This window comes from Vulpes vulpes, chromosome 6 (assembly GCF_048418805.1).
Source record: "Vulpes vulpes isolate BD-2025 chromosome 6, VulVul3, whole genome shotgun sequence".
Classification (NCBI taxonomy): domain Eukaryota; kingdom Metazoa; phylum Chordata; class Mammalia; order Carnivora; family Canidae; genus Vulpes; species Vulpes vulpes.
Genome location: NC_132785.1, coordinates 120,056,376 through 120,080,118, shown reverse-complemented (window position 1 = coordinate 120,080,118; position 23,743 = coordinate 120,056,376). Strand labels below are relative to the sequence as shown.

At 48.7% G+C, this 23,743-nt stretch overlaps 1 protein-coding gene across 5 annotated transcripts in view; it reads left to right on the top strand.

The window, feature by feature from the left end:
• Nucleotides 1–422: 422 nt before the first annotated feature.
• Nucleotides 423–23,743, top strand: part of KCNK10 (potassium two pore domain channel subfamily K member 10) — a 133,152-nt gene continuing 109,831 nt past the window's right edge. For 2 of the 5 annotated variants that reach the window (XM_026012511.2, XM_072762188.1), the window contains exon 1: nucleotides 423–941. In XM_026012511.2, the coding sequence (XP_025868296.1) occupies nucleotides 899–941 (43 nt within the window). In that variant the 5' untranslated portion in view covers nucleotides 423–898. Of the gene's footprint in view, nucleotides 942–3,879; nucleotides 4,447–23,743 lie in introns of those variants that run through there. The other 3 variants (XM_072762189.1, XM_026012510.2, XM_072762187.1) reach the window with 3 other exon arrangements.

The following is a 23,743-nucleotide window of genomic DNA, read 5'->3' as shown; positions in this document are numbered from 1 at the left end:
GTGTGTGTGTGTGTGATATCTGCACAAAAGGACACGGAAACCTCTTTGCAGATCTTTGGAAGAAAAGGACCCGGAGGTGTCCTGCGCTGGGGGGGCGGGGGGCGGGGTTGCATAATTGGAGAACATCTCAGAAGGTGGGGATTTCTTCTGGCTTTAGGGAGAAATGATGAAAGCAAAGGGAAACATTCAAAGCAGGTTAATGAATTCATTCTGGTATCCGCGAATTCAGAGTTGAGGCTCCCCCTGCTCCGTCCTCCCGCTTCTGTTTGCCCAACCAGCTCTAAGCAGGGCTCCCCAAGCTGCTTCATCACTCCCCGCTACCCTCCGTCCAGGACCTCCCCGGCCTCCGCCCGACTCCGCGCTCACCTCTCCGCGGGCTGAGCGGTTCGGTGCCAGCGCCCTCCGCCCCCGCCCCCGCCCCCGCCCCGCGCGCCCCTGGAGAGACCCGCTCCCCGCGCCGGGGCCCCCCTCGCCTCGCGCTCATCCCGGACTGCGGCGCGGGGAGGGCGCTGGGGAGCCGCCAACTCGCCGCAAACTTCCTCCCGGGAGGAGCCTGGGGCTCGCCGGCTTCCCCGAGCCCTCCCGCGCGGGGCCACCCGGCGATCGCTAAGCTGCGGCCGCCCGGGCGGGTTCCGAGCTGCGCAGAGACCCGCGCCCCCGCCGCAGCGCTGGCCCGCCCAGGCCCCGCGCCCTCTGCGCCCTCTGCGCCCGAGCGCGCCCGGGGCTGCCGGCGGGGCTCGGCCGGTGCGGGCGGACTGGGCGCCTCGACGCTTTGTTGTCCTGCCGCAGGAGCCCGGGGCGCCCCCTCTCCCCCGGACTGACCCGCCCGCGGCGATAGCCATGGAAGTTGCGGCGGCACAGACGCACCGGGAACCGCTCGGCGCGGCTCGGTGCTTGGATGCGGTTTCTCGACGCGGGCCGCTTCGTTCCTCCTCCTTGGGGTAAGTGGGCTCGAGTGCGTAATAACGAAGGGGAGGCATTGACGAGGCCACACAAAGGGCTAAGGTGCCACGCTGTTTTTCTTGGGGTGGTTGGGGTGCGGGGGTGACCCTCCCTTGACACCTCTCCCCCCGCACCCCCAAACCCCGCAGTGCATTCCACATACGCAGTTTAGGAGTTGGACTTGATTTCAGGCACATCAGGGGACGGGGGGCTGGGATTACTCACTTACTTAATTTCTGGTGGCTCCCAACCCCACTTGTGCTGTCCGGACACTGGGCAGGGAGTAAGGAAGTGGGGGAAAGAGAGAGCCCCAGGGGGTGGGGGTGGGGGTGGGGGTGGGGGATGGGGCGAATGATTTAGCAGAGAGATCCTAAGGGCCTGTGACTAGGGCAAGTCCTAAACTACCTATATCAGGCGCTCCGGACCCCTGATCCTCCTTCCTCACCCTGGTAGGTCCATCCTCAGCCTCCCTAAGCCCACAAATAACCATCCTGCTGATGCTTTTCTGGGGAAAGGTTCTCAATAGGGCCCAATATAACTTCTGAGGAAAACCTCCTCTCCTGTCTCACAAGACCTGCTTGATACATGTTTGTTGATTGACTGAATGATGCACCCTAAGGCTACATTTCTTGCCATGGGAATTTGCCTTTGGTAGTGAACTAATTCCCTGGTGGAGGCCTCAGGGCACCAGGGTAGTCCAATTTATTTTGCAAAGCAGGAAGGGCTGGTGTCCTGGCTAATATAGTATATACATCTTTATGACCCAAAAGAACCCATCTGACAGCTTCAGGGTCACGTTAATCGGTTCAGGGACCAGATGAGCTCCCTTGGGTTTGACTCTCTGTGTTGTGACCTTGGGTGTGTTCCTTTACCTGTCTGAGCCTTGATCTTTCCATCTGTAAAATGAGGCCACTTACAGCCTCTTCAGCATGACACGGGGAAGATAAATGGAGAGAAGGATGAGGCTGTGAGGGGCCATTTGATACATGTCAGTCTTGCTCTCCTATCCCCGGAGGCTTCGGGAGAGAGGCTGTCTTTCTCAGGGGGCACTTCTCTCTGACTCAGATGCAGGTAAAAACATTGCATTGCAGTGACTGGGCTGGAACCCTCCTGCCTGTGAGTGGGGGCAGAGTGTTGAGGAGAGGGCAGAGTGAAGCTTTGAAGCCTATCTCAGGAGCTTTAGGAGCAGTTCCCTTTGGATTTTGGGGCAGAAATTTGCACACCTATTAGTGTCTCTGGGGACATGGCCAGAGAAGCAGCAATTCCTTGTTTGTCTCATTTCCATGTGTCATCCATCCTCTCAGCCATCTAGTAGAGGGAAACAAAGTGTGGAAATGGAGTCCCAGGGAGGGTGGCGGTCAAGTGCCTCGGGAACCTGTGTCTCCCCAAAGGGCCGAGGAGTCCAAGTAGTGCCATCAGATTGGTACCAGGTGTGCCTGAATGGGGTCTGCAGAGAACTCAGGGTTCTAGTCCCATCAGTCTGTAGGGTCAGTGACAAAGCACTTACCAACCCTTTCCACAGATGACAGTGGACCTCTGTGGGTCTTGCCCTGGGACTCAGAAACCTGGATGTGACAATGGGGGGAGGATGATGAGAAAGATGCTGCTGTAACAGGGCTCCCAGAAGCCTCAAGGTGCCCTAGATTGGCATGCATCCAGAGAACAACTGCCAGTGTAGGGCGTTAGGACCACAGAGGGCAGGCTTGGTGATGAGCCAGATAGTCACTTCCTCCTTCCTAAGTAAGGCAATGACAAATCTAGCCGGACCTCCTGGGCGCTAGACATAAGACTCATGAAAGCAAGGTCTATATCTGTGTGGTTCTTTGCCCTATCGGCAGCACCTGGCACAGCAATGGCACTTAGACGGGGTCCAAGAAGTCCGTCGAGTGGACAGTGACTGGACAGTAATTTAAACTACTTTCTGTCCAACACTGCCTCATGCAGCTTATGCCTTCCTTCAGCAAGTCTTTCTTGAACATCTACTATGTGCAAGTCTCCGTTGCTAGGAGCCCGAGTCATTTGTAAGCATCATTCATATCAGTACTTCGAGGGGCCCATTCAAGAGCATCTCAGCACCACCTGGCTCTTCTGGAGATCGAGGCCTCGGTGGGGGTAGGGGAAATGCGCCAGGTCCGGCGTCTCCCCGGGAACAGGTGTGGGGTCCCTTCGCACTGGCGCCTGCTGGGCCCCCGGGGCCGCTGGGTCTTGGCAACTCCACTTCCCTGTGGGGCCGCGGCGTCTCTGTGCAGCGGCCTCCGCCACCGCGCGGCGGGGAGCCGGGGAGCCGGGGCAGGGACCGGGCTGCGCCTGGGGGCTGCGCCTGGGGAGCCGACGCCGAGCGGTCCCAGAACAAAGGCTCATGGCTGGCACCGGCCTCCTCCGAGTGCGCTGGGGACGCGGGTTCGGGGCGCGGGCGGCAGAACCGGGCACGGGAGGGGGCCGGGGTGGGGACATGAAGTGAGGCAAGAAGGGGGTGCGCGTGTGCGCCCAGGGTGGGCGCGGCGACCAGCGGGCACCTCCGAGCCGGGGTCTGCGGCGGGCCGCGGCGGCCCTTCCTGCGCCTCCCGCAGCGCCCTCCAGGCAGCCAAGCGTGTCTCCGGCTGCAACTCCGCCGAGCGCGCCGCGGCCGCCTCCACGCGCGCCTCCACGCCCGCGGGCCGGCGAGCCAGTAAGTAGCGCGGCGCCTGGCTCCGGCTCCGGCTCCCCGCCCCGGCTCCCCGCCCCGGCTTCCGGCCGCCGCGCCCCGCCCCCCGCCGCCCCCCGCGGGCCAGTCCGCCGCCCCGCGCCCCGCGCCCCGCGCGCCTCCGGGCCCCGCGCCCCCGCGCCCCGCGCGCTCTCCCGCCGTGGCCCCGCGCCCCGCGCGCTCCCCGGGTGCCGCGCCACCCCGACGTCCAATGGCTTTCGGGGGGTGGGGAGTGGGGGGCGTCGCCCGGGGCCGAGGAGCCGGGCCGGGGTGGGGCGTGTGCGCTGTGCGCGGCCGAGCGCGGCGGACGTGCCCGCCGGAGCGCGCGCCCGGGCGAGTGTGTGCGGGAGAGTGTGCGCGCTCGCCTTCGGGGCTGGGGTGACACTGCAGCGGGTTCTCCCTGGCGCCGGCCCTCCGGCTGCTCGGCCCCCCACCCCCGCCGCCGCCGCGTCCGGGGAGCAGCTTGGCTCCGTGACCCTCCCGAGCTCCGCTCTGCATCCCCCCCTCGCCAGTCTTACTTTTCCCTGCACCCGGGGAGGGGGCCGCAGCTGCCCAGCCCCCGCCGGCGCCGACCCCTGAGCCGGCTCCAGTCCCCCCTTAGCCAGTCCTCCCCACTTATCTTCCTCCGGGGTGCCTCCGCGAGCCGGTCCAAGGCTCCCCCATCCTTGGAAATTGTTTTGTTGGACTGCTGGACCGAGGCGTGTAAAGCTCGAGGACTTTATTATCATTTTGACTCTTTCTATTTCCTCCCCCTCTGGGCAACGGAGCAATGAAATTTCCAATCGAGACTCCAAGAAAACAGGTGAACTGGGATCCTAAAGGTTGGTATCTGCTACTTTTGGCGGCCCTCGCCCTGCCTCCATCCCCTGCGTGCGCGCGCCTCCGTGAGTGGAAGGCAGCGCTCTGGCTCCCGGCGGCGTGTGTCCTGAGGCTGGAAAATGCGCCCGGGAACCGCAGCGCGGGTGGGAGGAGGGCGGAGGCAGCGTGGGTTCCTAACCCAGATAGTGCCTGTCATTACCACATAATCATTGTCCCTCCTGGGTTGTTTCAAAACCTATTTAAGGATACACCAAGCCGGCTGTTTGGCTTGAAATCACACCAAGTGTCGCTATTTGCTTTTGACTTCATGCGTGCGAGTGTGTGCGTGTGTGTATGTGTGTGTGTGTGTGTGTGCGTGTGCGTGTGTGTGTCCTTTGTTTCTGGTGATCTTTGTCTCTCTGGCAGATGGGTGGGGTGCCTCCCCCTGGACCTGGAGCTGCGCCGCCTGCCCAGGGTGTCCTCAGTGGGGAAGGTTTCCTGGCAGCAGGTGGAGAGCTCGGATCTGCAGCCACGGTCCCTGGAGGGGGCCCTTCTTGGAGGGCATGTGGGATAATGGAGCCCACGGGGCCTTGGGAGTCTTCCCTCAGTCTTATTACCAAAGCAGGCAGCTAGTTTGGCTCAGATCGGAGTAGAAGTGGGGGGGAGGGAGGGGCTTGCAAGAAGGGTGGGGCCGGCAGGGGCTGGGGAGGGGGCGCGCAGCGTGTCCGCCTGAGCCGTGCTGTGGTTCGCAAGCTCTTATCAATGTTGGACAGTGTCCCCTTGGCGCAAGAGAGAGAGCGGCTGAGGCGGATTTGTTGGAGCCGAGCTCCACCACCGTCTCCGTAATTAGCGTACAGATGTTAAGGTCCCTCCTGAGTGACTGGTACAGGAGCTGAACAAGTTGAAACCAAGTGTCCAGTTTTGACAAGAATGCGCTTTATCCTTGCCCTCAGCTCCTCCTAAGCTGGGTCGGTCTAGGCAACACCGCTGTGTGGTATTGGGTTGAAATTTGTTTGATGTATCCTTAATGTGTGTGTGTGTGTGTGTGTGTGTTTTACGAGTGCATTTATCCTTTTCTCCAGACCAGAAAAGATGAAACCCACTTATTTGTTGAGTAAATGTCTTATAAACTGCCTATTATAGCGTGAGTGAAGATGCGTGTTGTTACACTTTACTACAGCCCAAACCCAATCCAGTTTTGTCTGTTCATCTCTGGAAAGTGTGCCTTAGTATTTTATCTTATTTTACTTTATTTTTTATTTGATCCTTATAAAAACATATTTATTGAATACCTACTACTTACCAAATGCTATCTCTGGAGATAGAGTCAGAATAGTATAGACAAAGCCTTCTTGGAGTTTGTTATTTATTTATTTATTTATTTATTTATTTATTTATTTATTTATTTATTTTTTCAGGCGCGGGGTCCACTTCTTGGAGTTTATAGTGAGGGAAGCAGACCTAAATCAGTCAATGCACGGAAGAGTGCATAATTACATGTTTATGTACATTTCCCAAAAGGGAGCATCAGGGTTTTATGAAAGTGATATTAGAGATTGACAAGGATCAGTGAAGGTGGGTCGTCAGGGAAGGTAGTCAGACACTTGTATCAAGACCTGGAGGATATATAGCGATGATGCAGCTACTGAGGAGGTGAACTGATGCAGAAAAGGGAACAGCAAGTGCAAAGGGCCTGAGACAGAAGGAACATGTGCGTTTGAGGACCTGAAAGGCAGTTTCCCTGGCTAGAATGGGAGTAAGGGAGCAGGTGTGGCTGGTGCATCCGGAGGGTCAGACCCCCAAAGCCTCCTGTTGTTGCAGGTAGGGCAGGGTTGTGCAGGTGGGGGCAGGAGTGTTGTCTTTAGCTTAAGCCACCAAAAGGTTCAAGCTGAGGAGTGACCTGACCTGAACTCAGTTTCAAAACAAGTGCTGTTGTAGCTCTTGTGGATGTGAGGGACCAGACACCATGGTGACGTATGTAGACCAGGGCGGTGGCTGTGGGGATTCACATTGGGATCTTCGAGGGACTCTGGTCGGGAGGGAGGGCTGTGAGGCATGCCTTGGCTTTGAGAATACATTTCTGTATGATCATCATTGTGTATATTTATATCACAGGGATAAACACAGATGAATCCAACATTTTACAGCCTGACACAGTGGAGAAGTACACAAGTAGTGTCTCCAGTCATAACTGATGGTGCTAAAAATGAAAAGATTCCCGTGGAAGGACCAACATTTAATGAGAAATCATTGCATGCCAGGTGTTTTAGGCACATTATTTCATCCACTTATTTTCATGATGCTTATCCAGTGGTGTACGTGCTGACCCCCCCCCACCTGATTGCCGTCAGGATACCACTAAGCTACCTCCCGGTGAGATGCTCTGACTTCATGCACAACTGTTCTTGTTTGTAGGTGGGGGCCGTGGCAGTCTTTCCTAGACCCGGGAGTGGAGGCAGGAGGAGAGTAGGGCGTGAGGGAGGAGTATCTCACACCTGTATAGAACTCTGTAAAGTGCTTTACACACATTAAAAAGCAAACGACTTATTGTTAACTAATTCATTGCACTTTGACTAGAAGAATACATTATTTAATATTCTTTACTTAATCTTAGGAGAAAGGTGCTGTCCTGATTTTACAGGTGAGGGAACGAAAGAACAAAGAGGTTGAGTAACTTGTGCAAGGTGACACAGCTAGCAGATGGAGGGGAGGAGTGTTGGACTAGAACAGGAGTGCTTATATATTCTTTGAGTCTATCTCTTAAGTCTGTCTCTTAAGTTATTGAGATCTCTGACTCTTGTTTGGTGAGGCTCCCAGAGCTCAGGGACTGGGGAAACTTGTTGCAAAGAGAGAGAAAAGAATAAAGAGGGGTTGGGGAGGGATGGGAGGGTGGGAATGGAGGAAGGGAAATTGAAAGAGGAGAAGGAGAGGAAGGAAGAATGTCTTTCCCACCCATTCCTTTCTCCATTAGCCCATCTGGCCAAATAGCATCTCCGCCCGTCCCTCGGGTGGCCCAGTCACTGGCCACTGGACAGACTTTAGGTCTGTTCTTTGGAGCTTTGGGTTTATACAGACCGAGTATGGTTAGCAGGGCAGAGAGGAAAGGGAGCCTAGCATGATAGTAGGAAAGGGGACTGACGGTTCTAGGGACTGGAGTAGTAACAGATTTGAACCTTCAGGTGGAGGTGCTCACACATTGTAGAAGGAAGTTGCAATTAGGATGTTTTGCTTACATCCCCATTACCTGACAATTTAGTGGCACAGAATGAAGGTGGATTGAGAGCAGATTGGTTTTGATTGCACTTGCGTGAATTAAGCAAAGCACTGTCAAGGGGTTTAGGTGCAAAAATAAGACCTAACTGTAAAATGATTATTCTCTGCTGAGCTGTGGCCTTTTTCCATATTTGTAATGCTGGGCTGGCAACAAGTAGAGTTACTGCTTCTGTAGGACCTACAGAGAAGGAGACTGGCTATGTCTTGGCTTTCATAGATGAACTTATGTGCCTTTTGAATCACTGGGATCACTTGTCCATGATTTTTTTTTTTGCTGAAAATTGGGATTGGCTTGCTGTTTTTAGATATCTTAAGGGCTTTTAAAGATTTTACATGTTTTTTAATTAATTAATTTATTTTTTGAGAAAAAGAGAGAGTGAAGGAGGAGGAGGAGGAGAGGGAGAGGGACAAGCAGACTCCGTACTGAGCATGGAGCCCAACACGGGGCTTGGTCCCCTGATGCCAAGATCAGTACCCAGGCCAAAATCAAGAGTCAGATGTTCAATGAAATGAGCCACCCGGGTGCCCTTCCTGAGAGCTTTGAAAAATCATTAAGATCAGCAAGCAATATTCCCACACGTCAAGGCAAGCAGATCAATGTGGTATCGAAAACTCTGGATTTGGAGGCGAAAGAATTAGTTTCTAGAGTGAGCCATAGCAATAATTAGCTGTGTGACTAGGGGCTGCCCATTTAACGTTTCACCTTCTTCCCAGTGACATGGCCTCTTTGACCCTATCTCTCCAACCCTCTTTCTTGGTTTGACCTTCGGGCTACTTGTCTTCCTTTTGTTCTTTGAATAGATCAAACTTGCTCCTGTCTCAGGGACTTGCACTTGTGCTTTCCACTGCTTGTGATGCGTGTCATGTGACTGGCTCCTTTCTGCCTTTGGATCTCAGCTCACATGTCACCTTTTTAGCAAGGGCTTCCTCGTCCTATCTGAAGACCTCTCCTCTTGTTACCCAGCACTGTCACTTTCTATCATGTCACCTGCTCAGTTGTCTTCCTGGCACTTGTCGTCATCTGAAAACATCTTATTCGTGTGTCTCATGTGATGCCAGCCTCCCTCACTGGTGTGTGAACTTCATGAACAGGAGCCTTTCCTGTCTCATTGACTCTTACGTACCCAGTGCTCCAGGGAGCGCCTGGCACATGGTAGGCATTCAGTGACTTTTGCTGAATGGATGGATGGGTGAGGGGTTGGAATGGTGAGGATCTCTAAGTCTTCATGTGTGAAGGAAATTCCAGCACTCCTCCACACTACAAATGGTGAAGTATAACAAAGGAGAAAGGAAGGAAATCTCTAAATAATGGGGTATTGGAAAGGACGTGGATATTCCCACTTCTTGCAAGCTCCCATCTCTCTCAAGTCTCCAACAGGCTTTTGTTTCTATTCTCCCTTTCACCAGGAGTAAAAAAGGCTGAGAGGGGTGGGTGAAGTGGGTCCTGGGGCAGGGAGGTGCTTTAGCCTGACAAAGATATGGTAGGTGTCCAGTTAGTAGTTTGGCACATATTGGCCATTGACACATAGCTCTTTGTAAGTATTTAAATTCACTTAAGAAAGAGGCAAAGCTTCAGAGTTGGAGCTGTTTTTTAAAAAAGATTTTATTAAAAAAATATTTTATTTATTCATGAGAGACACACAGAGAGAGGCAGAGACACAGGCAGAGTGAGAAGGAGGCTCTCTGTAGGGAGCCTGATGTGGGACTTGATCATACAACCGTGGGATCACACCCTAAGCTGAAGGCAGATGCTCAACTGCTGAGCCACCCAGGAACTCCTGGATTTTTTTTTAAGCTGCATTTTCAGTGCATAATTTAATGCAAAATATTCCAGAGAGACCTACATTGTACATGTATAGCACCTTCCAGTTTACAGAACGCTTTTTACAAATTATCTCATTTGATCTTTAAACAGCCCTATTTTTGTTGGTATTGGAACGTTCGGTTTACTGATGGGAATAGAGAGAGGAAGTGAGTGATTCGGAGGCTCAAGGGCTGCAGACAACGGGGGTGGGGGGGGTGGGGAGCAATTCAGTCCTTTCGATGCTTCTGTCCAGGATAATTTCCCTCTCACTTTCCACCCTTCCAGGGGCTTTGTTTATCCTGCACGCTCTCCTTGCCTCTTATCCAAAAGTGGATTCAGAAGTTTCTCTGAGAGATGTAGAGGAAAAAGGCTTTCAGTCGATCGGTGGGACCTTCATGGATGGCTGTTTTTAGCAGGTCATCCACTGACTGACACTTTAACTCAGGAGTTCAGTTGAAGACCCTTGGATTTCACTTTCGCTCTCCTGGCTAAAGAGAGATGTCTGTGTGTTGTGAATGTGAGCCGTGCTCACAATGTGCAAGGTCGTGTGAGCGCTGTCTTTATTAATGTGTTTCCAAACACACATTTGTACAGCTTAGATTTTCTGGAAAGAAGATCATCTATTTTTGATTTAATATCCAACTTTCAGGAGATCAGCATTCCAAATGGGATTAATCATGTGCCAAAATCACCACAATTATCCTAGAAAGTAAAAAGGAAAGATCGTTCCAAAGATCGTCTGGGCCAAGATTTGGTTCAGGGTTCTTTTCCAGCAGTGTCTGAGGGAAGTTCACCAGCCTCTTGCCAATCCCAGCGATTGCTGGGTAGGATTAAGATGGGGGCAGATTGAGGGGACGCCTGGGTGGCCCAGTGACTGAGCCTCTGCTTTTGGCTTGGGGATGATCCTGGGGTCCTGGGATCTAGTCTTGCATTGGGCTCCCCACAGGGAGCCTGCTTCTCCCTCTGCCTATGTCTCTGCCTCTCTCTCTGTGTCTCTCATGAATAAATAAATAAATAAAATCTTAAAAAAAAAAGATGCTGCAGGTTGATTTTGCTCTTTTGCCCCATTTCCAAAACATCTGTGCTTTGACTCTGTATTAGTTGACTCAAGCTATCATAAAAAAATACCATAGACTGGGAGGCTTATACAAGGGAAATTTATTTTCTCAAGGATGTAGAGACTAGAAGTCCAAGATCAAGGTGAAGGTGGGGTCAATGTCTGATGAGAGCTCTTCCCTTGGGTTCCAGATGGCCACCTTCTTGCTGCACCCTCACAGTGGGAAGAGAGAACACTGGTGGCTTCCCCTTCTTATGAGGGCACCAGTGCTATTGAATTAGAGTCCCATCCTCATAACCTCATTTAACCTTAATTACCCCCTTAGGGCTCTATATTCAATACAGCCATGCTGGCAGTGAAGGTTTCAACATATGAATTTTGTAGGGGACACAATTCAGTCCCTAACAGGCTCTATATTAGCATCATAAATCAAGGCACATTCAAAAAATACAGTGTGCACTTTGCAGGAAATTGGGACACTTCTGCCAACAACAGAGACGTGGTATGAAGGGTTATGTACTATAGACACAGAACTAGGAACCCACTGTTGGCAAGAAAAAGGTTATGGAGACAGTGGAGGCTTTTTTCACTTTTAGTCCATAGAGAACTAGAAGAGTTTAATGAAACAGAATAAAGCCATTTACTGATAGCCAATTAGGAGCTTTCCGTTTGGATAGCTTCCTTGACCGCAGCCAGGAGGTGAATTAAAGGGAGAATCTTCTGCTCTACTCGGATTCTGTTCTAAAGGGCACTTCCAAGATGATGCAGACAAATGGCTTTGGTTATGGAATCTACCTAAATGTGGCACCAGCACCATGTCGGGCAGGTGTTTTCATGGTGGTCAGCAGGGCCAACCACTTTTTAAACAAAAATTTTTTTAAAAGATTTTATTTATTTGACAGAGAAAGAGGAAGAGAGATCACAAGCAGGGGGAGAGGCAGGCAGAGGGAGATGGAGAAGCAGGCTCCTCACTGAGCAGAGAGCCTGGTGTGAGGCTCAATCCCAGGACTCTAGGATCAAGACTCGAGCAGAAGGCAGACACGTAACCTACTGAGCCACCCAGGCACGCTGCGGGGCCATACACTTTTGGGTTCTGGTCCTGGGGAAATTCTTGGTGGGGACTTTACTGTTTATCTAGGTCAGGCTCATGCGTGTTACCCAGAATGGAGAAACAAAAACCTCCTACTTAATTTCGAGAACATTTATTTGTGGTTTGCAGACAGTTTGAGATTTCCCCCCCTCCCTTCCTAAGTGTTTGGGACTGAGTGCTATGAATTGAAAAATGAGACCTGACATTTGAATCCTCTGTTTAGGATTGGGGTGGTGGCAGTGACGAGTGCCAGAACCCTTGGCAAGGGGGAGCTAGTGGTCATGAGGGGAATTATGTTCTCTTTCTCCTCCATTCTCAGAGCCAGGGAGGTGGGAGAGATGGGCATAAGAAGTGGAGTGGAGGGGTAGGTAGGTAGGCAGAATTTCAGGGGATTCCATTTCCTATACTACCACTAATTTTGGTCCCATGACTTCCCCCTGCCATGGAGGGGACTTTGAAGCAGAGTATAATGGTGTCGAAACTTAGGGTTTGGAGAGTTCACTGCTGCGGTACATAAATCACATCATCACAGGGAACTTTACTTCTCTCATTCCTTGTTCCTTCCTTCCTTCATCTTCCCCTGCCCCGCCCGCCTTCCTACAGACTTCTCATTTCAATCACTATCTCTTGTGCAAAGGATCCTAATTTTTTGTTGTTGTTGTTCAGCTACCCAATGTAGGGGTGGTGGTAGTTTCAGTTTAAGAAGAGATGCTCAAAGAGAGTGCAGATTTACTCAAGTGTTAGGAATCTGGAAGTCATGGTGACCTTTGCAGAATGGGGTATCCCCCCACCCCCCTTTTTTAAAAAATTTCTTTGTATATTTTAGAGAGAGGGAGAGAGCAAATAGAGGGAGGGGCAGAGGAAGAGGGGGAGAGAGAATCTTAAGCAAGTTCCACACCCAGTATGGATCCCAATGCATGATCTTTGGACCTTGAGATCATGACCTGAACTGAAATCAAGAGTCAGCTGCTCAACTGACTGAGTCACCTAGGTGCACCTCTGTTTGTGTCTCTAAAACAATTTAATACCAGGAAATGGGTTTATTTTTTCTTTTTCTTTTTTAAAGATTTTATTTATTTATTTAAGAGAGACACACACAGAGAGAGAGAGAGAGAGAGGCAGAGATACAGGCAGAGGGAGAAGAAGGCTCCATGCGGGGAGCCTGACGTGGGACTCCATCCTGGGTCTCCAGGATCACGGCCTGGGCTGAAGGTGGCACTAAACCGCTGAGCCACCTGGGCTGCCCGGAAATGAGTTTCTTATGTGTAAGCATACATGTAGGTCCCCAAATATAAAATATTTTAGCAGGATAAAGACAAATAGCATAACTTATCAAATTTAATGTAGTATGAACTTGACAGTCTGAATAGAGATGTTTGGTATCAGGTGTGATATTTGACAACTTAACATTTACTCACTTTTATCATATGAGATAAGAAACCAGTATTCAAATGTTTAAGAAAAACTGATGGGAGAAAAAGCTTAGAGATGCAAGGATTCTATCCATTGACTTATATTTTCTGTCTGCAAATTTGAGGTAATCTAATGTTATTCATTTTAACCATGAACCAACCTGAGTCAGCAACCAGATTCTACTGGTTGTGAATGCCACTTTAGGCCAAAGGCATTCATTTTTCATGTTGGAATGTGAGGCCATATGGGAAGTAGTTATGGTAGATCCGGTTCCCCATATACAACCTTAAAACTTGGTAGAAGTAAATGAATATTATATTCATTTAACTTATCTTCTGGTTAGATGCTCTTGTCTCTAACAGTGATCTTAAGGTGGAAGGATCTGGATTCTAGGGCTGGCTCTACTACTCTTATGGGAAAGGAGAGAGTTGAGATGGTGATGGCTCAGTTACCTTCATGCCTTGATATTCTTAGATATCCTGGGTTGTAATTTGAACTGTATCACTTACTAGTGGTTGATTTTGGCAAGTAGCTTCATTTCTCCATGACTTAGTCTCATCTGTAAAGTGGAGATGATGATACCCCATACATCCTTTTTAAAAATTTTTAAAATTTTTATTTATTTATTTTAAAGATTTTTATTTATTTATTCATAGAGACACACACACACACACACACACACACACACAGAGGCAGAGACACAGGCAGAGGGAGAAGCAGGCTCCATGCAGGGAGCCCGACATGGGACTCAATCCCAGGCCTCCAGGATCACACCCCAGGCTTCAGGCGGCACTAAACTGCTGCACCAACAGGAGCTGCCCTCCTTTTTTTTTTTTTAAAGATATTTATGTATTTATCTGAGAGAGAGAGAGTACGAGCAGGATGAGAGGGGCAGAAGGGGAGGGAGAGAGAGAAAAAATCATCAAGCAGACTCCCAGTTGAGCATAGAGCCTGACCATGGGGCTTGATCCCAGGACCCTGAGATCATGACCTGAGCTGAAATCAAGAGCCGGCCACTTAATCAACTGCACCACCTAGGTGCCCCAACCTGTACTTCCTTGATTCATTATGTGAATTAAATAAAGTAATATAGGGATGCGTGGGTGGTTCAATGGTTGAGTGCCTGCCTTTTGCCCAGGGTGTGATCCTGGAGTCCTGGGATCAAGTCCCACATCAGGCTCCCTGCACGGAGCCTGCTTCTCCCTCTGCCTATATCTCTGCCTCTCTCTCTCTCTCTGTGACTCTCATAAGTAAAATCTTAAAAAAATAAAGTAATATATGCCAACTTTCAAAACATCTTGGAGCACTGCAAAGGCTCCATGAGTGTTACCTGCATTATGTTCTTATCACGGTTTAAGGGGTCCCTGATCTGTGAAGTTAGGGAAGACTCCAGCTCCAGCCACTTGAGAAACATGTTTCATTTTCCAGATTGTCTGGGAGGGCAGCCTATTGCACAGTCCCCCTTCCTGGGACTCTCTTAGATTGTCAGTATTCTTATCCCAGGTTTAAGAAACCTAGGTTGTTTGGGTCAAACCAGAGAAAAGAGTAGAGAAAAAAAAATATAGTTTGGAGTCATAATACTTGAGTCTGAGTTCTTGTTCTACCAATGTTATTAGTAGACAATAAATTGGGCAAGTCATTTAACCTCTTTGAGCCTAAGTTTTCTCCTGGGTAAAATAAAGATTGCAGTCAGCACCTGTTTCACAGTTGCTGAGATGATTAAATAAGTTATTAAATGTGAATGAGTTTTATAAACTGTTAAGTTCTAGATCAGCATTTCCCAAAGTGTGTTCCATAAGATACAGATTAATCTCACTAGATGCTCTGAGAAAAAATGGTTTCATGGTTGGTTTACAGAATGATGTGTGCTCTCTCATTCTTTCCCGGAGAGTGGATATTGCTGTGTAACAAAAACTTTAACATTTGGTGGCTTAAACCAATGACAAATATTATCTCATAGTTTCTGTGGATCAGGAATTTGGGAATAGCTTAGCTGGGTGGTCTGGTTCAGGAGTCATTCAGTGGTTGTGGTCGGATGTCAGCTGGGGCTGCTGTCATCCGATGGCTTGATTGGGGCTGGAGGATCAACTTCTGAGATGATGTGCTTATGTGACTTGCAGATCGCTGTCAGTTGTTGAGGGAGAGGCCACATTTCCTGCCAATGTGACCATCTATATAGGCTGTTTGAACGTCCTCCCAACATGGTGGCTGGCTTCCTCCAGACCAAGCCATTTGAGAGAGAACAAGGTAGAACTGGTGATGCCTCTTACGACCCAATCTCAGAAATCACATACTGTTACTACAACCACAGTCTTTTCATTAGATGTGAGTGACTAAATTCAGTTTATACTTGGGGTGATTAAGCTCACTTTGGAAGGGAGGAGCGCTACAGAATTTGAGGACATATTTTAAAATTACCATAAGCATTTCCCCTTCTTATTCATTGGATATATACTGAGTTCCAGGTATTCTGCTAAGTGCTTTATAGCCATTATCTCATAAAATCCTCTTTATGGTCCAAAAAAAAAAACCCAGATGAAATTATTATCCATTTTCTGAATGAGGGGACTTAGTCCTACAGAGCTTGAGTGCACAGAGTTACATTATAGTTCTCTGGCTTGAACTAGGTCTTTCTCTTAATGCCAGAGCTCTCATGTCTACCTGTACAACTCCTCTGATAATCCTGTAGTACAGAAACCTGGTTGGTCTTGTTTAACTCTGCATTTCTCACTTACCACAGAACAGTGATCCGCTGAACTCCATTTAGTCCTGTTACTCCCCACTACTCAAAATGGTGTTTTAGAAAGACAGTATGATGATGATTTATATAAAATATGAATAGATGGTCTTGTAATAGATCCTAGTTTATCTACTAGTCCTAGCAGATTATTCAAGTACAAAAAGCATGTATCGAGCCTGTCTTGTGTGGGCATCATGCTACATGTGCATCTGTAGAACATTCACCAGGAAATGACCCGCATGATAAACCCTATTTCTTCTGAAACCAGAGGCTGTGTGACAACTCATGGGCCTGCTTCTTTTCCAGATTCCACTTCTATGACAATCCCCTTCCTTTACAGATTCAGTGCCTGAAAACCCAGCCTCCTTGGATAAAGCCAAAAGAGCAGGACATCCATCCTTCAGGCTGAGCAGCAGAAATATCAGGGAATGGATGTTGGGTGTGTTTCTGCAGCAGACCTTGTGTCGGAGTGGTGTGGCTGAAACAGAAGTCAGAATGTAGCTAGCATGGCAGGGAGAGTGTGCTGGGGGGCAGTGGGCCCAGCCAGCACATGGAAAAAGCCACCGGTAGAGGGTTATTAGCACTCCCTGTCGTATTTTGAGTGAACTTTTTTTGACTACCTCGTTGCTTTTCCTGCACATTCTTTTTTCTTTTTTTTTTTCCTGCACATTCTTAAAGAGAGAACTTTCATTTCCAGGAAGCAGGATGTATTTGATGCCTTAGAGGTTCTCACGTTTCCAAACACTGCATGCCTGGCTCCTTCCTGAGGCAGTTTTACATGCCGAGGAAAGTTTTAGAGCTTCTGTGCCCTGGGCAGAGGAGAGTGAATACAGTTTCTTTTGAGTGCCACCGTGGGCTTTGTTGAATGTGTCACTTCCCGCACAAAATGAAAAAGAGGCCCTAGGACAGAGAGAGTGGCCCCCTCCCCCTCATCACATTCTGGAGCCGACTCACAGGCGTCTGTAACCATAGTAACCACAGGCTGAGAATTTCTCAGGGTACCGATATGCCATTGTACTCACCTTCTGGTCCTGTGATTTTCCCCTCTATTCCTTCATCTAGGAATGACCCTTACCTCCCGCCTCCACTTACCCCTGCCAAGAGAAAGACTTTTAGAGTGATTTTATCTTCTGATTCTTGTATTTTCTGAAGCCCCATTTTCATTTCCTGGACCTACAGCTGATTCATTATGATCCAGACTAAGCCACATGCACATCATTTCCTCAGCATTTCCACTTTTACTGTGAAAGACTGATCATAAGTCATCTAGTACACATACTGTGATTATACATAGATGTGATTGTAACTGTGTGTAAGGATGGTGGCTCCTGGCACTCTTGTTTCAGATAACGCTCCTGCAGTTAGGGTGGTTTAGATCTTGGGAGTGTTTGGGTTTGTTATAAAAGAAGAGAGAAAGCCAGTGAGGCACAGTAAGGAGAGTACTGGTCTCAGGAGACCCACTGGTGCTGGCTGGATAGGGAGGTAGGTATGGAGGCATGAGAAGGTGTGGGTGCTGGCCATGTTGTGCAGGGTATAGTGGGTTCTATGAAAGACTTTGTGCTTTCCTAGAATGAGGAGAAGGCGCTGAATGGCTTGAAGTGGGAGGATGACACAATCAGGTTTGCATTTTAAAGATAATTTCAGTCACTCATACATTGAATGATTGATTCAGCAAGTCTTTATGGCGGATGCTTACTATGTCCCAGGCATGGTCTGGGGGACTCACCTGGGGGACTTTGCATCTCCTTTTAAGAATCATACAGATTTTTTTAAAGAAAGACTTTATTTATTTATTCATGAGACACACACACACACAGAGGCAGACACACAGGCAGAGGGAGAAGCAGGCTTCCTGTGGGGAGCCCGATGTGGAACTTGATTCCAGGGCCTTGGGATCACACCCTGAGCTGAAGGCAGACGCTCAACCACTGAGCCACCCAGGGGCTCCAGAATTGTAGGGATTTTTAAAAAAACTTCTAGGCAGGAAAAAAAGCTTCCCTTGGTATCTTTGTTTTATGATAACCAATTCTAAACTTCTGGCTGCAAGTGGGAGGTGTATCGTAAAATGACGGCCACTGCATTTTCAATTTCTGTTAATTAAAATAATCTTTTCCCTGGCTTTGTGACATGGCCCTTGAATCTGTCATAATTTACATATCTGAAGTCAAAGAATCAATAAACCAAAAACTATGGAATGCCTGTATTTTGTGTTTCAGACGCCTTTCAGAAGCATTTGTCTATGAATCCAGCATAATGGGCCTGAGAAAAATTGCCAGCATCCCCTCTATCCTCACTGTCACTGTGTCTGGAGTGTTGAGATGCATTGTGACATTGGGGTATTTCTCCTTTGACTATAATGGGAACCCCTGTGTCTCTGTGGCTTCAGCTCAGAAGGCTTCCCAAAAGCCTGAATTAATGAGACGCTATGATTTGCAGGTCCCTTTTTCTGGCAGGGTGAGAACACAGCTTCTATAGGAGCATGAATGCCTGCTGTCAGGCAATAATGTCTGCATTCAGACTCAGTTCTAAAGACAGGCGGAGCCGACAGCCACGGGGGGGTGGGATTTGAGAAGCCCGCTAAGTCCTTGTGTACTGCTGACCTATATCAATCCTTCCCGTGACCATCAGATCGCCTGAAATCTATCTGTTAACTCTCCATCAGCAGCCTTTCGCTCATCTGCATGCTTATCCATAAACATTTATTGAGTGAGCGCCCAGAGAAACAGGGCCAGGGACCAGACACAGAAAGGGGAAAAAGACCTGAGGCTTTATATCCAGAAAAGTCAGAGTCCAGCTGCTGAGCCAGGTGCATAATCAAGTATCGTGATATGCCACGATAAATGCACTGATAGAAATGTGGATTTAAATATCATCTCCAGGGGCACTTGGGGGGCTCAGTGGTTGAGTGTCTGCCTTCAGCTCAGGATGTGATCCTGGCGTCCCGGGATCGAGTCCTGCATCGGGCTCCCCACAGGGAGCCTGCTTCTCCCTCTGCCTGTGTCTCTGCCTCTCTCTCTGTGTCTCTCATGATGAATAAGTAAATAAAATCTATAAAAACAAAATAAAAAATCATTTCCAGAACACATCTTATTAAAATGCAAATGTATTTCTTTGGGTAACATACGAACTCTCAATTACACATCAGGGCAGCCCAGTTAATCAAGTTTCTAAGTGACAGCTGGGTCCCCAAGAAGGAATGGGACACAGGACCCAAACCCATTGATGGAGGTTGGTTTAAATTGGGGAAGGGAAGAATCAGGAGCAAGGAGGTCAGGCCTTGGGAAGGAGCCACTGGGAAGTGCCTGGAGGACCCTGGAACCAAAGGCTGTGTGATGGGGGTGGGGGGCGGGAGGCTGGGGGAGAGTGATGAAGGTGCAGAGAGGATAGGATAGGATGAGGACGCTGAAGGCAAACTTTCCCTTGTGTTAATGTTAACCAGTTCACGTGAAACTCACTTCAGAGATTGGAAGGGACTTTGGTGACACATAAAGGAAAACGCTGGGGTCTAGAGAGGCCAAGTGACTTGCCTTTGACCAGACAGCAAAGAAGGGCAAAGCACATCTTCGCATCCTTTTTTTTTTTTTTTTTAAGATTTTATTTTTTTGTTCATGAGAGACACAGAGAGAGGCAGAGACACAGTCAGAGGGAGAATGCAGGCTCCGATGCAGCACTCGATCCCAGGACCCTGGGATCACACACTGAGCCGAAGGGAGATGCTTAACCGCTGAGCCCCGCAGGTGCCCCTACATCTTTGCATCCTTATCTGCTAACCTCCATTGTTCAACATTGCCTCTTAAGGGAATGCCAAGAGGTGCTGGGGCCTGTTTTGAAACCCTTTCCCTTCCTTTGGGGAAGAATTAATGCAGAGCTAGAGCTCTGTAGAGCTTATGGCATATTAGTTCTGAGATTCCAAACTAAATATTATAATAGTATGGGTGTGAGTGTATATTCAGCCCCCTGGGGAAGACATCCAATCATTTATTCAGTGAATATTTATTGCATGACTTCTTTGTACTCAGTGCTATTCCAGGCCTGGGGGTGCAGGGGCCAGTGATACAAAATCCCTGCCCTCCCGAAACATAGCACCGGGCCCGACCTGTCAGCCTGTCTTGTAGACACTCAGGTCAACTTCCCCTGCATTGTAGAAATCTTTTTCAGATACACGTTTGACACATAAAGGCGTTTAAGCAATCTTAGGATAGGATGGAAATGAGGCCATTCTGGTGTTACACTGCTTTGCAAAAAATATTTAGTTTGATAATTTCGTAGGGAATGAATATTGATCCTGCTGAAGGAAGCAACGTCCTGAAGGAAGAACTCAGTGATTTCATTGAAGGTCTCAGAGCTGCCTAATTTGTGCTGAACTTTTTTTTTTTTTTTTAAGATTTATTTATTTTATTTTAGAGAGACAAAGAGAGGGAGAGGGGAGAGGGGCAGAGAGAGAAAGAGAGAGAGAGAGAGAGAGAGGGAGAATCGTAAGCAGGCTCCCCCTGAGCGCAGAGCCCGACACTGGGCCGGATCCCAAGACCCCAATATTAGACTCGCACTGAAATCAAGAGCCAGACACCCAAATGACTCTTGACAGCCATCCAGGTGCCCCTGAATGTCCATTAAGAGTCTTTGTTCACTAGGACAGTGTGGGCTGTGCACGTATCACTAGAAAGTGAGGAGAGTGGGAGTCCCCCTTTTCCCCCCGCCTTGATGGTGACGTGTGAGTTATCTCCGAGGAATCTCAAGAGGTCGAAATGTTAGCACCCTCTTGAGCACCCTCTCTTTCTTGTTCTCTCTCTCTGGCAGATGGGAACTTCTTGCTATACATGATTTCCAAAGTGTCTAAATTTATGGATCTTCTGAATAGGGGGAAATTGGAGCTTGTGCTGGTTCTGAGCCTGGCAGTCTCTGCTACATCTGGGATGCTGGGCCGGACTGAGGCCAACAGTCAAGGACGCTGGCCTGGGTCATGGAAGCTTAAGAGGCAGCGGCCCGTTGGCCTGGCTGGGTGTCCACTGTGAACCCCGGGGCGCTGCAGGAGTCTCACTTGGGCTTAAAGGCGGGGTTGTGGCGAGGCCACGCTTGCCGTGCCAGGATTCTCAGCTGAGTAGCTGGGGGAGACCTGTACGAGCCATCCTGCCAGCAGCTACCAGAAGTTTCTATTCTATTTTAAACCGGTGCTGGTGATCGAGGGGCCCCTGCCCCATGTTACTGAGTGCTGATGAGGGTACTGAGGGCGCTCACTGCTGCTGCTGCTGGAGGTGAGGGCTGTGTGATGAGAAGCTGTGTAAGAGCCCACATTTGGGGCAGCCCGGGTGGCTCAGCGGTTTAGCGCTGCCTTCAGCCCAGGGTGTGGTCCTGGAGACCTGGGATCGAGTCCCATGTCAGGCTCCCTGCATGGAATGGAGCCTGCTTCTCCCTCTGCCTCTCTCTCTCTCTCTCTCTCTCTTTCTCTTTCTCTCTCTCTTTCTGTCTCTCTCTCTCTGCGTGTCTCTCATGAATAAATAAATTAAATCTTTAAAAAAAAAGCCCACGTTTGCCCTCCAGCCCTCCAGCTTGCCCCTGCCAAGCTGCTGGCTGAGGTGCTGATGAGACCCATGCCCCAGGGGTGGTGGGACTTAAATGAGACAGTAGGCACGAAGGACAGGACACAGAGCCTGGCACACAGGAGATCCGTACCGGATGATGACCGTGGTACTGAGCAGCCTGAGCCACTTTGCTTCTTCTTCCAGTTAATATCCCAGTGCTTAAGCCTGATGACCTGGGTGTTTCTGGCTTCTAAAGAATCTGCACATAGTGAGGGCTCCAGATCTAGTTGTTTTCTGTTTTTTTTTTTTTTTTAAGATAACAGCTTTATGGAGATACCATTTACATAACAAAATTTACCCATCTAGAATGTACAGTTCAGTGTAGTTTTTTTGTTTTGTTTCATTGTTGTTGTTGTCTTTTACTTTATTAACAGAGCCTTGCTACCATTACCACTGTCTGATTTTTTGGAAGATTTCATGACTCCAAGAAGAAACCCCATACCCATTAGCCGTCACTCCCTATTCCCCCCATTCTCTCCCAGTCCTAGGCAACCACAATCTCCTTCTGTCTCCATGGATATGTCTATTTTGGATGTTACATATATAAATGGAATCTTATAACATGTGGCTTTTTGTGACTGGCTTCTTTCACTTAGCATCATGTTTCCAAGGTTCACTCATCCTGTAGCATCCATATCTGCTGCTGAAGGAAGAAATGGGTGATCTCCTGAGACAAGGTAGTGTCAGCTTCACTTGAGGATGAGGAAACCAAAGCTGAGATGGTGTATGGAACTACTCATGGCCACCCTGCTTTAAAGTGCTTGAGCTGGGGCTTGCACCCCAGTCTGTGTGGGTGCCAGGGCCATTTGCTGGCTTGTGACTGGGCCTTTGCATCATGCTGAGCGCCACATCCAGGTAGAGGAAAGTGTCTCACTAGGTGTGGGTTACCTGGCCCTTAGACCTGGCCCCTCTTCCTTCCTGGTTGAGGGAATCCCTGCTCACCGGACACCGATATTCTCCATCTGCCTCCTGGAGGAGAATCTGATTGCAGTGGCTGCTTACCCACAGGTGGCTTTTGTGAATTATGTTGGTGAGTCTAGTTCTTTTTTTAAGATTTTAAATTTACATTCAATTTAGTTAACATATACTGTACTATTAGTTTCTGGTGTAGAATTTAGTGATTCATCAGTTGCATGTAACACCCAGTGCTCATGATATCAAGTGCCCTCCTTAATGCCCATCACCTGATTATCCCTTCTCCCCACCCACCTCCCCTCTAGGAACCTTCAGTTTGTTTCCTAGAGTTCAGCACCTTTTATGGTTTGCCTCTCTATTTTAATCTTATTTTATTTTCCCTTTCTTCCCCCTGTGTTCATCTGTTTTGTTTCTTACATTCCACGTTTGAGTGAGATCATATGGTGCTTGTCTTTCTCTGACTGGCTTATTTAGCTTAGCATAATACCCACTAGTTCCATCTATGTTGTTGCAAATGGCAAGTTTTCATTCTTTTTAATGGCTGAATAATGTTCCATTGTGTGTATGTGTGTGTTTGCGTGTGTGCATGTGTATGTGTGTGTGTGCATGTTTGTGTGTGTGTATCACATCTTTATACATCATCTGTTGATGGACATCTGGGCTCTTTCTATAGTTTGGCTATTGTGGACATTGCTGCTATAAACACTGGGGCGCAGGGCCCCCTTAGAATCACTGTATTTGTATCCTTTGGATAAATACCCAGTAGTGCAATTGCTGGCTTGTAGGGTAGCTCTCTATTTTTAACTTTTTGAGGAATCCCCACACTGTTTTCCAGAGTGGCTGGACCAGCTTGCATTCCTGCCAACAGTGTAAGAGGGTTCCCCCTTCTCCACATCCTCTCTAACGTTTGTTGTTTCCTGTCTTGTTAATTTTAGCCATTCTGACCAGTATGAGATAGTATCTCATTGTGGTTTTGATTTGTATTTCCCTGATGCTGAGTGATGTTGAGCATTTTTTTCATGTCTGTTGGCCATTTGTATGTTTTCTTTGGAGAAATGTCTGTTCATGTCTTCTGCCCATTTCTTGACTGGATTATTTGTTTTTTGGGTGTTGAGTTTGATAAGTTCTTTATAGAACTTGGCTACTAGCCCTTTATCTGATACTTCAATTGCAAATATCTTCTCCTGTTCTGTAGGCTGCCTTTTAGTTTTGTTGACTGGTTCCTTTGCTGCACAAAACTTTTTATCTTGATGGAGTCTAGTTCTTTTGTCCATTTTTCAATGGTTGTGGCATGAACTGTGTAAGCCATAGAAATCAAGATGAAAAGAGAAGTACACTTTTCGTGTTCAAAGCCTGGAAATCCACTCACTTGATGTGATAGAAGAAATGCCTTATCTTTAATAGTAGATTGTAGTTGTCCACTACGAGGTGTGAGCTGGCTCCCCTCTC